We start from the raw sequence: 13,019 nt of genomic DNA, 5'->3' as shown, positions 1-13,019 counted from the left end.
CAAAGAGTGCAATTGAGACATAGCTGACCTGATTGCAAAATTGCCAAGTCTTGAATGAGATAACTGAATTCTATTTCTGATATACAGTAAATGGTTTAAACCGGGGGTAACATGTAATAGTGTAGTTTGATCGTCCGGGTGAGTGTAGTCCTTAGAAGGACTGTTGTCGGACGGTGGTGACTGACGCTTCGACAACCTGAGCGGAAGTCATCTTCAGAGTCAAGTGAATATTTGTTCTCAGTCGAATGTACTTAGTCCGGTTTGTGTACACTGATTGGTCAGTTTTGCCATGATGTTATTGGCTGTAAGACTCAAGTGGCGTAGGTCAGTCGTGATTGGTCGGTCTCGATCCGTTAGTGAAGTTAGCTCGTTCTGTGCGGTTCATTTGTAATGTTAATGTCGTGAATGAGTCGTTTGTATAGTGCCGGTGGTGGTTGACACCTGTTGAGGGGAGTCTGTTCCAAGTTAGTAAACCAGCTTTCCAGGGTCAGTTGTTGAAAGTAGTTGATGCTGTAGGTTTGGCATTGCGCAGAGTCCCAATCAATAGTTTCTGATATATCGCGTTACGTATTTGGTGTGTAGAAAAAGTTTGTAAATACTGGCGTCAACAGCTCTCCATTCTTGAAACTCGCATGATGTGCTTATGGGTAATTGATAATTCTCAAAAATTAGAAACACCAGTATATTCAATGATTATATTTTATTTAAAAAAACGCTGACATCTTCACAAATTTTTAGATACAATTCAAGTAAATTTTCCCCAATCCCGTTGCCTCTTTTGTTTTCATCCCCATTTTTACTGTTTTTTTTTCTGTTTAAGCAGACTTCGAAATGTTTTATTTCCTTCCAAACTTTTAAGTGGGATAAATATGGGCGTCGTAAACAAAAAAATGAGAAATCAAAATATTACTACAAAATTTGGTTTCCTTCCCTGTCCACCTACCCTGCATCATTCCTAATTCCCCCCAACCCCCCTTCCCAAAAAGGAACTGAAATAAATCACCAGGAAAAAATATATTTCTTGACGTAGGGTGGAGGGGTGGGGGAAGAGGTTCTTAGGATGCTCAGAATGACACAGAATCCTCTGTGGCATGACAAGAAATGTCAATGAGACCGTAGTCATGGCAGGACCCTCACCTCCCCACCCTTCTTTTTCATAAAAATTATGAAAAATTAGGTTAAGCAGCTGAGCCAGCAGTTGGAAGTAAACTAAGATTAAAGCATGCGCATTAAAGCACGCAATTTCAAAGGAGAGAATCTCAATGAATTCAGACGACGATGGAAATTCTAAATCTCTCATAGGCTGTCTATGTGAAAAATTCAAAGCATGAGAAGTCTTATGGGTGAAGAGGAAAGAATTATTGAAAGAAAATACTCTGAAATTTGTTCGCAGACAAGAACTTTTGTTTGAAATGTGTCAAACATCTAGGTTCTGAATTTCTGGCATCTCTGGCTCAGCTGCAAACAAAGATAGTTTGTGCTGCAGCATACGGTACTGTAATAGGACCCCTCCAAATAAGAAGTGTGATAATGTGCAGTGTTAAGGCGACATTTCCCTTCCTAGTGCGGTGTACATTTGGAGCCTTTGTAAGGCTGGTGATTTTTCTGCAAATCAAGGTGATTATTCTTTCAGTCCCGGCTGGAGAGGACAGAGTATACCTTGCGTTTGTACAGCGGTTGTACCGGCCTAACGTTGCCACACATCAAACCAGGAGCACCACCGTGCTGAGCCTTCAGTTTCCTGAACTTGTTGAGCTGGAAAAAAGGAGAAACTTACATTAGAACTCTTTTCCCTCAGAATACAGGGCGTAATTAATGGGAAAGGGTACCGCAGGAGGCATATGGTTCCCCCTTTAGTTTACTGGAAAGGATTCTTTATAATTATGAAACAACTGTACATGTCGCCTCGTTTTAATAAAAAACTGATGCGGGTGTACTATCTCTTTCTGAAAAAATTCTGCGTTGGTCTTCCGAGGTATCTTGAACACTGAATCCAGCCAAAAAGTTATATTTCGAATCTTTGTACCCTCGCTTTATGAAAACTGTCATGAGACGTCTCAAGTTTACTTTTTCTTAAAAGCAGTTTTTAAGGACAAAATAATAATCACTTAAAGAAACATCCAACAGAAACCCACAATCATTGAAAAGTTGCTTATCGAAAGTGATGCATCTTGACCACTTGTTCTCGGTGGAACAAGAGAACGGAAAGGAGATTCGGTTTCAACCGAGCAATGTCTTGCGATATACTAGTTCACATCATGCAATGTTAATCATTATAAATCTGTATCCTTAACGACTTATCCTTACATTCGTGTTACTCTCGTGTTACATGAAGCTAACCTGTGTATTGGAGATCTTGACTTTGTCCTTGAAAACGATCCAGGTAACAGATTCATAGCAGGGAGGGGTGGTAAGAGAACCTTTGTAAGTGTAGTATTTGATTTTCTTTTTGGGGTCTTCTTTTAAAGCGTCCGGACCATCAGCGGCATCCTCATCCTCATCCTCCTCATCATCCTCATCATCCTCATCTTCGTCCCCTTGTTTGTTATTGTAGGGCATCAGGTAATTCAGCTTAATTCCGTCCGCGACGGTCACATTGGTGCTGGCACCTTTGAGAAGAAAGTCAAGGAAAATTAAATGAGAGGAAAAAAATAGTGCTTCATCAGGTGAAATAACGGTAATTCTGACTTCGTGGGCGCTCGTCTGATTGACAACATGGTGCTCTATGTGGTGATTTGATCAAGAGGATGTCGGCAAAGACCTTTAAAGACGACAATGTAACTATTTACTTGAAGTGTCACAAAAAGGATCAAATTTAAACAAGTAATTTCACCATTTCCTGATTACCCTTTTAAAGAGTGACAGCAGAAATCTATCAGAAGCCTCTTATAACATCGAGATTGAATGTTATATTTCTATTTACCTTCTTCTATGATCTTTGTCAGTTTCTTTGCAAAATTTCCGAGAATCCTGTTTCCCGGGCAAGTGGCCTGTAAAATATAGATACACTTAAAATTATTGACACTTTCTCATATGTCTAAAAATTCAGGCTGCATAACATAGTAATTGAAATGCTTTCATGGTATCATTTTCTATGTGAGTGAGCTGATAGCAATTCCGTTGCTATTTGCAAACGACTTTTCTTCTCCGTCTTTCAGTTATTTCACTACACCATCGAACTGCAGGCCGGTCACAATAAAAAGATGAAATGAACACATAGGTTTGTAAATTAAAGTCAGCAAGCCCTATTTACCGTGATAAGGACTCCAAGAACTGCAAGGCCGTCAGGTTTATCCACAGCGTTTTGGAACGATTCGTACTTTTTGTTGTAAAAAACCAAATGAAGCTAGAAACGAAAGAAGAAAACCGCAAGAGCATAAGTATTAAGAAATAAAAATAAATGACGTATACTTGGGGCCGATTTGTCCATAAATATACATGTGAATAGGAACAGTATGTATCAACACTATATATATTTTTTGATCTGAAACTAATACATTGAGACAGGTTTTATTTATAAAGAATCACAATTATCCCATTTGATCCCATAATAATTTTCGAATTTCACATAAAATAACTGTAAGAGGTAATAAGTACCTTATTTATAAAGAATCACAATTATCCCATTTGATCCCATAATAATTTTCGAATTTCACATAAAATAACTGTAAGAGGTAATAAGTACCTGAGCAGGAAAAGCCTGGTTGTCAATCAAGTGTTCCGATCCTTGACCATTTTCGCATCCAAAATGAAAATGAAATTGTTGAAGAGCGTACTCATCACAATCCAAGGGACCGCCACTGAGTTTAGCGCCCCCCTTTGAGCCGTCGATGTTAAAAACAGGAGAACTGCCGGCATTAAGCAGCTCTCCAGTCACTCGGCCACATGGGTTGTCAAAACTGATCTTAAGATCGGGATAGCTTTTCTTCTTCACTTTCTTTGTTATGATGTTGACGGGAGACTGGAATTTTCCTCCGCACAGTGGAAATATCTTGGACCAGTTGCTTGGAGCCGGGACTGTTGGGAAAAAAACCGTGAATCGTCAATAACAAGTTTGGACATCTTAGTCGAAGGAATTGAACTTGCATGTCACTGAAATTATCAGTTATTGAGCTCTGTGACTTAGCTATTAGTTTTTAAACCTAACAATTTTGGACTTTGTGAGTTTCCCATGCACTTTGCTTAGACTCGTTAGCTAAATGCCTTTCATCGATTTATTTGTGCAGGTCGCCGAAACTTTTCAGCATTCTGACAAACGTGAGCCACGGTGAATATGTCACTTCACACCTTACAGAAACATGTACATCAGTAGGTCTTTCCGCAATTATTAAAATCAACGCAATAGCTTTTGACTTGTATTGCTTACAAGCTCAATATTCTCTGCAGTAGGAGGGTGGAACAGTGTTAAATTCAGTAACCACTCGGCCTGTATAAAATTGGATTTAATCATAGGCGAAAATTTGGCGAGAAGATAACAGACAAAGATAGCGGATGGAAGAAAAGAGAAAAAGAACATGCAAAGGCAAAAACACAACAGTACGACGGAAAGAACTTTAATAAAAGGATAAGGAACGAAAAAAATTAATAAGAGTTTTCAAAGCAAATAATTCAAACATATGGCAAATTCAAATTCAACGAGTGCGAAGGACCAATAGTTTTAGTCCTAAACCAAAATAAGTTAAAGTTTAAAAGAATGAAATAAAAAAATATATTTGTTATTACCTCCGTGTTCAGATAGATATCCATAGTCTAAATGATAAAAGCGTGAGAAAAAAAAACGTTAGTTATTCCGATATTAAAAGAACTGTATCATGCAACATCTTCATCTGAGAAATTCTTGATATTGATAACTACGAAATATTATGAAAATATTAATGCCAAGAATGTAATATCTCAATATCTTGCGCCGGTTGGAACCAAATATTTGTCCAAGTTATGTTTTCTTTTATCTATACTGTATTTGGATTTATCACTGCGACTTATACCGCTTATCTCACTATATCTTGGGCAACATAAATATCTTTATAAAAGAAAACCGTCAAATTAATAGGAAATTTACAGCCTTGTAAAAAAAAAAAGGAAAGTTTTGGTCGAATTGATACCAGGCAGGAAACTCACCTTGGCACATGGCCGCAGCGATCATAGAAATTAGCCACAGAAAATACATCGCAGCTAAACTGGCCTAAAATTGAAATTATAAATATCACATCAGTCATAAATGGCGGAAAAATTGCTTAAGATTTAACCACTGACATTACAGTATTGTTAATAAACTCAGCTATTAGTTTCGATGTGAGAAAATCTAATTTTAAAGGCAAGGTTATGAAGCAAGAGTTTCCTACGTATTGCTATAGGTAAATAAAAAATATTTTGTATCGTAAGCCGATTCCACTTTGCAAAATTTTAACCCCTTTATGAAAAGACAGTCGAGTATGAATTTGCAAGCGTCAGCAAAATACTATCGAAGAATTACTACGAATTGAAACAAACTGAGTTTAAGTGGGAGAAACTAATTCAGTTCAGCATCTGTTTGTTGATCAGACCACTCATTCGAGCTTTGATTTCTCGAAATGATATAGATTGTTGGCTCCTAAAAATTGAAAAAATTAAAATATTCCAACTTAAAATTAAAAATCGTGTCAGGAGCGGCACGTGATGCGAATGGTGAGCTTCATGTCGTGAATGTAAGTGCTGGGTATGGTTTCAAACCTATGCACGTGAGTTAGCACGCGAGGTAATATTTGATCTGATATGTGGGTGGGAATGTGACCATTCAGCGCACAAGTTGGCACGAGAGTTGGCACGTGATACAGCTCCTAAAAAAATTAGGCCATCAAATGAAATGTGTGTGATTTGCGTGCTATTGCATAACATCCTGTTACACAAAATTTTCATTGAGCACGTTGAGTAACATTTTTGTCCTAAAAACCAGTTATAAGTAAAAAAGTTTTTCCGGTAGAAAAGGACGAAGAGCCACCTTTGCTATATGAATATAGCTATTGATTAGTTTCAATTTCCAATCAGGTAAAACAATCCATTAAAATTTAACCGTAATCAATATTTTCCAGAAAAGATAAAAACCTCAAAGATGTCCAATTCTACCTCAGCTAATGCGTGCACAGTTTGGCTACGGAATGTCGCCTTTTCAAGCGCGTTTATCTATTTATCTAAGTCCATTGATGATTTATAATCAATAAAAAATTGATCCTTAAATTTGTTCAATGTGCACGTTTGACTTAGTTTAAATACTTTTCACGTATTCACGTTACAGATTTGCGGCGGAACTGATCTATACGTCTCAGACTTAACTGAATACTTGCTTTAATTGGTTTAGGAAATACATACGACTGTTCCATAACAAATGAGGAAAAAAACGGATGCCAGAAAACATTTTAAAAAAGTGCAAATTCAGACTCGATTTGAGTTAAACAGAAAATTAAAAGCTGCACCGATTGCACCTTTAACGAAAGGGAACGATTTCAGTTGCCGAAAAAACGCTACCAAGTTACGACTAGGAGAGCTGCCCTATGGAAAAAGACACTGACTTATAAAAAGAAAATGAATACAAGATTTCAGCCCCGTTTTTTCTCACAAATTTAAGTATCCTTTGCTTAGCCTGTATCGAGGTGGAAGAAAACAAGAATTTTGGTTCAACAATATTGACAAAATTAAATTGAACTTAAAATTTTGGATCGGCTAGATGAAGATAATTTTTAACATTGGGCGGGCGAAAAAGTGTGGTCGTGCTTGATTTTAACCCGTTTTTAACGAGAAATGGCTAAAGAAATAAAATTGATTTGTCTCGGGAGGCTATTGGTAAAATTTTCTTCACTTACTTGAAATTCTTTCAAAGGATTCAAAGGACTTCTCTCCAATTTCGGATCTGTTTTCCTTGGCTAGTTTCTATGAAAGTGGTGTCGAGTTTTTGGCGCAAAGAAATTTAAAGCCTAAGAGTTGCTCAATATCACTTGGAAAATATCAATAACGTCATCAATTTCTGTCAAATTGATATTGTTTAGATGACCCCACTTGGTAGTATAAGGGTCCTAACTGTCTCCTCTAGCGGTATCAACAGCCAAAAATAAATATTTGCCATATTTACCAATAAACACAGAAATTTCCAGAAGAAATAGAAATCTCACTTTCGTCTACTCAGCGGAAGTCAAAATCAGTGGCAAGAGTTTTATAAAGAGATAAATCAGAGAAGAGTCTGAACATAGTTTCGATCTATAAACTTTACCGCAGATTTTTTCAAGAATAACATATTCTAGGAACAGAATATCACTGTAATATACCTAAAAAAAAAGGAGTTCTCTGATTGGACCAAGGCGCAAACATTTAGATCCCCTTTATATTAGCCATTTCTGTATATTACTACATTTATAGTCGTCTCACGTCATTTATGTGCGTTGCACGTGTTGAAGACATGCATATTGTTCAATTTTGGCACGTGCGTCTCAGAGGAATGTTCCCAGTAAAGCACGTGCTGTAAGTTTTTAGATTTGTTGTAGATATTTTTCTAAAATTACTGAATAGAAAATTATTGTAGTCCTAAACCATGAAAAAAATTAATATGCCAGCACCTTACAAACGGCGTGCATTAAAGTGGAAATGTTTTCATGCTTAGAGGATGTATTTTACAGCACTAAAACTTTCGGTATATTTCTATATTTCAGCTTAATGAAGCACTTGATAAAATATTTGCTATCCATTTAATGTTATCTCTACTATATTTTCTTTTTTTTTTTGTTTTGTTTTGATGGTTGAAACACGTTTTGACCACTTTCTGGTATTCAGGCGTGTTGATAAATTTTGGAATTGCGAAATGTAACTAAATGTTATTGAATGTCTCTTTTGGACTAAAGTAAATACTATTTTCAACCACTGTTATATTTTTTGTTTATGGATAACGTAATCGTGGATAGAATATATTGACAATGTTGATCTTAGTGTTATGAGAGGTATCAACAACTTGAGAATAAGGCGATATTAACTTGTGCCACCGGCACAAAATGAACTTCGGACACTTCAGTTTTTCAGTGTTCCGTCCTTACGTAAGAAGACAATTCGGTGTCTCAGTAGTGTCTTATCAAAAGACAACAACTTATTTCTCCGTGTATAGATGAGCAAGAGGCAAGAAGACACCCTTCTTTAAGCATATCAGCTTAAGTTTGTGATGAGTTTCTGCCAAAACAACGGCCTCTGTGTATCGTAAATTTCAAAGCTGAAATTCAAAAGGTAACATTTTTGTCCCTTGTTTACACTCTTGTGTGAAGATCGGAGAGCTACCAATACTCTAATCGCTTTATTTCTGTTCTTGAAGTTGAGAAACAAGCTCGTTTTCCGGTTTTGATAAAATTTGTTGAGTTCTGTGACCTAAAGCATCAGAACTAGCCGAAGGATTATGCGGTTGCAGTTTGCTTCCTGCAGAACAACATGACTTGGCAAAATAAACGAATCAATTTGGAGCAAGGTTGCTCCTAAATAAAATGGCTTTTGAAAAGTATGCAGCATATGATTTTCACCATACTGTTTCGTTCACCTGGGCATTTATTTTTCTTTTTCTTTTCTCAAAAACGGAAAATGACCTGAAACTGTCCATTTCCTAATTATATTAGCCAGTTCTCAGATTCATTTAAAGCAGAGATCAAAATAATATTTTCAGCTCACGTAAGCCTCCAATCACCGCCATCAGATCAATATAGTAAATTACAGATGGCAATCTTTTCGATATGTTTTATTACCGACAATGATATTGTTATAAAATTGCTAAATGTGATTCCACGACAGCTGAAGTGAAAAATGACGCCATTAGAAAAACGGAAGATTTCCAATTTTACTTTTTGATTCTGTAACAGTTTTTCGAGTTAAAAATATCCCATTTTTTCGTCGCTATCATGATTTCCAAAAAGTCGGCAATTAGGCTTATTCACATGAAAATATTATCTTTAGTGGCTTTAAGTGGGACTTCAAGTTGAACAAAAAAAAATAGACTTTTTAGACGATTGGCTAGACCATTGGAAATAAAAATTTTGAAGTTTGATCGTGGCTCGCTTAAAGGATAAAATGGGATCGTTCGGAATTCGCTCTTTGATCTTTTTAAATCTTTAATGGCACGTCCTTTTCTTGGCTTCTTTTAAGAAAGTTGGTTAAAGATCACAGGAGAAAGAAGACATTAACTATATTGAATCTATGATATTGCCATTACCCTCACTGAAAAGTTTCCAAAAGCTTCAAAGTTTAGAAAGAAAGAATTTATCGGATTATTTCATTACATGATAGCTTAGGCCGCTGAATTGTCTTATAGAAGAGCGCTCCTGGCGAAAGGTAGTGAGGCTCGCAAAAAACGGTTCTGCCAAAGTAACACAAGTCCAAACACCGCATATCTAATCAAAAATGTGATCAAAATGTTCTTTTGATCGGCACTGAATTTTTTGTCAAAGTCAGTCGCCAATACCGGAAACCAACTTCGAGTTCAGGCCCGGTATTCAAATGAACCAAACCAAATACATGATATAGACATCGAAAAGAAATTCCAAGGCCCGTCTCGTTACTTTTCTTCTCTTTGCAAGACAATTAATTGCGACTTTTCAATCAATTCTATCAAAGCCAAACGAATTGAGTTTAGGCTCCGTCTGATAAAGTAGAAAGATTAGGATCGAAGAGGAAGACTTCAATGCTGTAGACGGTCAACATCTGTGTTTAGTGACCTCAGAAACAATAAAAAGAACAGATAAACCATTTTTTACGTTAAAAATGGAGTGTTAAGTAAACGGAACATGCTTAAAAACAGTTTCAACATAAACAGCGAGAGGCTAAGTCAATGGGTGACAGAGGCTGTCGCTCTCTGAAAAGCCTTCGTTCCAAGGTCTTGATTGTATCTGCACGGAACGAATTGCGGCGAAAAGGCTCGGAAGATTTCGAAAAACCAAGTTAACCTTAAATTGCCAAGGTAAAGTTAACAATACTTGACACGGGAAAACTGAATAATTGATGACACAATATCACACACCCGGCATAAAATGACTCGGAAATGGTGAAATTCGCCGCTGTTTCCTTGGTTGAACTAACCGCGCATTTTTGCAACTAAAATAAAATCATGAAGAGACAGAGACTGAAAAAGACTGAAAAAATTCAAAGCTGTCGATGTTGGGCAGCGCTGCAATTGAAAAACTTTGATTCGATGACAACATTTTTCAATTTTTTTCTTTTTTCATGGCTAAAAACTTAACACTACGTTCCTTTCACGATTTCATGACAAAGTCTCAGCAGGAATTTTTTATTAAAGCTTTTTGAATAGAGAAATTATTTTTGTCCTTTCCGTTGACCCTATTTTTAACATGGACACAAAGTGCACTATTTTGATTTAATAAATATTTTGTTGCCATGAAAACTGAAATGTTATCAATCTTGAAATAAAGTACTTAATTGTTGCGAAGTTACATAGTTACAATGCCAAGGTTGAATATGTTTACTTCTTAACTTTATTTCCTTTGAAAGGAAGTGAATTGAAGTTCATATATTCTTGCGTGTATCTATGGCCGTTAAACTCTATCAAAATATTTGGAATTTGAACTTAAGGAATACACGTTTTTCTTGGGTAGAGTTAATCGCTAAATACAACTTACTCAAAATTAAATTGAACCTCTAGGATCTTGATCATTGTGAAAACAGAGGTAAGCGAATGCGTGGAAAAAAAAAAAGAAAAAAAGATTGATAAGTTATCTGTATTTGGCCTTCCATTCGCTCCAATCAAGGGCTAACGCTCGAAACTTCAGCTTTGACTCTTTAAGGTAGCCAGTTTACGCTATCGACTCAGTTCATAATACTAAATTACCCTGTTATACTCTCCCACTGACGCAGCATCACAGTTTATTTAGAAACTTACCCCCTTTATTCATTCTTATTTGGCCTGTAGACTATTTAGCATCACAGATTTTGAAGGAATGTGATAACACTCGAAGTTTGATTTTGTTCCTGAAAGTGTCGGTTTTTTACCAATGTTATTTTTTATTCGTGGAGTTTTAATTTTTGACTCTGATCTCATTAATCGGTAGAACAGTTTATTTGTTTGGGTGAGATTTGAGAAAATTACGTTTGGATACTTTTATGTCTGCAAATTCTAGCCATAACAAATGAAATGGCGTTGGTAGCTCTCAGAAAAAAAATTTTTTTTTGCCGTTTTCTAAGTTCATCGAGCAAAGACAAGAGCATGGTAAGCACGAAGGATTTTTTTTAGCACATTACGTCTTTTGAGTCTCTCCCGCTTGCTTTGCCTGTCAAAGAAACGCAAATAAAATTTTTCGCCGCTTCTGCGATATAACCGATGGCGTCGCCTACCAATATACCAACTCATCATGTTTAACGATAAACCTGAACAGAAAAAAAAACGGTTGCTCACTTAATGACACACGAGTCAATGTTACGGGCGTATAGTGAACTTGAAGATCAGATTGCTAAGCTGTTTACAACAGACATTGAGACTGAACAGTTAGTGCTAAAGATCTATTCGAACTCAGTTATATTACCAATTAGTGAGTATGGGCGATTATGAGAGTCCGCCATGCAAATTAGACCGGTCAAACCGCATGGAGAAAGCCATCACTTATAAAACATTTAACTTAATCGGGGTGCAATTCATTTTTCACGCACAATGACTAAGTTTGCATGGTTGAATATAGAAACTGGTGGACGGTATTCGGCATTCCACAGTAAGCTTCTAATTAAATTTTAGCGTTTTTGTTATTTGTGTTTCTTGTTTTCGAAACATTTCGAAACATTCTTAATGAATATTGATGCTCCATTCGCTATGAAATAAAAGTCAGAGAACTCATAATTGCTCAAAATTAGATCCAAAGATAAAAACATCTCAATGAAAATAGAAAAGTCGATTAAATGAAATTAAAGTAACTGATAATGGTAAATCATATTTAAAACCAGTCCCATGAAAATTAAATAGAATGATACCGACCTGAGTTTCTCTTAAAAGAGGTTTCTCCGTACAATCTTGGATATGTTTTCCTTGGCTAGTTTCTATGAGTGTGATTTCTGATTTGGAAAAAAAAAAGCAGCCGAATTTAAGGGATACAGAAGAGTCACTATCAATCGGAAAAATTAACTCGTTAATTTTTGTCAATTGATATTGTTTTAATTGCTTGCGCTTGAAGAAAAAAAAAGTCCCCTCACTGTCTCTAATAGCGGTTCTACAAACACGACTGAACACATTTTATTATGAAAAACGATATTAATCCTCGGAGTCTGAACCTTGTTTGGTGCATTTCAACCATAAAAATTCGCCTTACAAGAAAGAAACAGAAAAATTAGTACATTTCGATCAGGTTTTGCCTTCAATTAGATGCTTAAGCAAATTCATGCAGCGAAACTCTTTCGGTTATTGGTAGGATATCAAAATAATGTGCTTTATCAGGAGGGAGGTTTTTAATTGGATGAGAACCTTGTAGCAAAAGTAGCCGTGCGAACTTTCCACGTGATCAAAGCGTGTGTGAGCATGCGCACATGGTAACTGTAAAGCTTCCCACGTGAACTGCACTGGTATCTCGTCTTTTTGGCAACTTTTCAAGAAGTTTATGAGAACAACAATTCATGATAAAAGCAAATACAAACACGATTTATGACTATTGAACATGGAGAGCTTAGTCTATAGTCTAAATTGTCCATATTTAACAAGTTCGTCTATCAAGACTAAAAGAAAAACTTAACTGAACTGAGTTGAAACAAAATTTTGGGGCACAAATTCGATGTTAATTCCTGTTAAAAGGAATTAACGCTTTATTTTTGAACCTGTCTCGACAATATTATTGAAACTTTCCTTCATATAATTTTGCTTTGTTTTTTTTTAACTTAATTTAAATCTTATTGTTAATTCGAGTCGTCTTGTGAGTGTACAGCTTATATCTGAGGAAAATGCATAGACGCAACAGTGTGAAAGAAATTTGTGCGACAAAAGAACATTTTCTTCTGTCGTGCTCAGAAGTTCTGACATCACTCGATATTCATTC

At 36.2% G+C, this 13,019-nt stretch overlaps 1 protein-coding gene across 2 annotated transcripts; it reads right to left on the bottom strand.

The window, feature by feature from the left end:
• Positions 1-685: 685 nt before the first annotated feature.
• Positions 686-12,095, bottom strand: LOC113677718 (carbonic anhydrase 2). 2 transcript variants are annotated; one of them, XM_089212374.1, is made up of 8 exons: positions 11,972-12,095; positions 5,119-5,182; positions 4,723-4,749; positions 3,686-4,017; positions 3,254-3,346; positions 2,924-2,990; positions 2,341-2,609; positions 686-1,755 (listed from the first exon to the last, which is right to left on the bottom strand). In XM_089212374.1, exons 2-8 carry the CDS (start codon positions 5,165-5,167, stop codon positions 1,630-1,632), a joined length of 963 nt encoding a protein of 320 aa, XP_089068500.1. In that variant the 5' UTR covers positions 5,168-5,182; positions 11,972-12,095; the 3' UTR covers positions 686-1,629. The 2 variants fall into 2 exon arrangements, with proteins under 2 accessions (XP_089068500.1, XP_089068499.1); XM_089212373.1 differs by lacking the exon at positions 11,972-12,095 and adding an exon at positions 6,837-6,916.
• Between the last annotated feature and the right edge of the window lie 924 nt (positions 12,096-13,019).

This window comes from Pocillopora damicornis, chromosome 7, assembly GCF_964200805.1.
Source record: "Pocillopora damicornis chromosome 7, jaPocDami1.2, whole genome shotgun sequence".
Taxonomy (NCBI): domain Eukaryota; kingdom Metazoa; phylum Cnidaria; class Anthozoa; order Scleractinia; family Pocilloporidae; genus Pocillopora; species Pocillopora damicornis.
The sequence above is the reverse complement of the archived record's forward strand: the minus strand, read 5'-3'. Positions and strand labels throughout refer to the sequence as shown.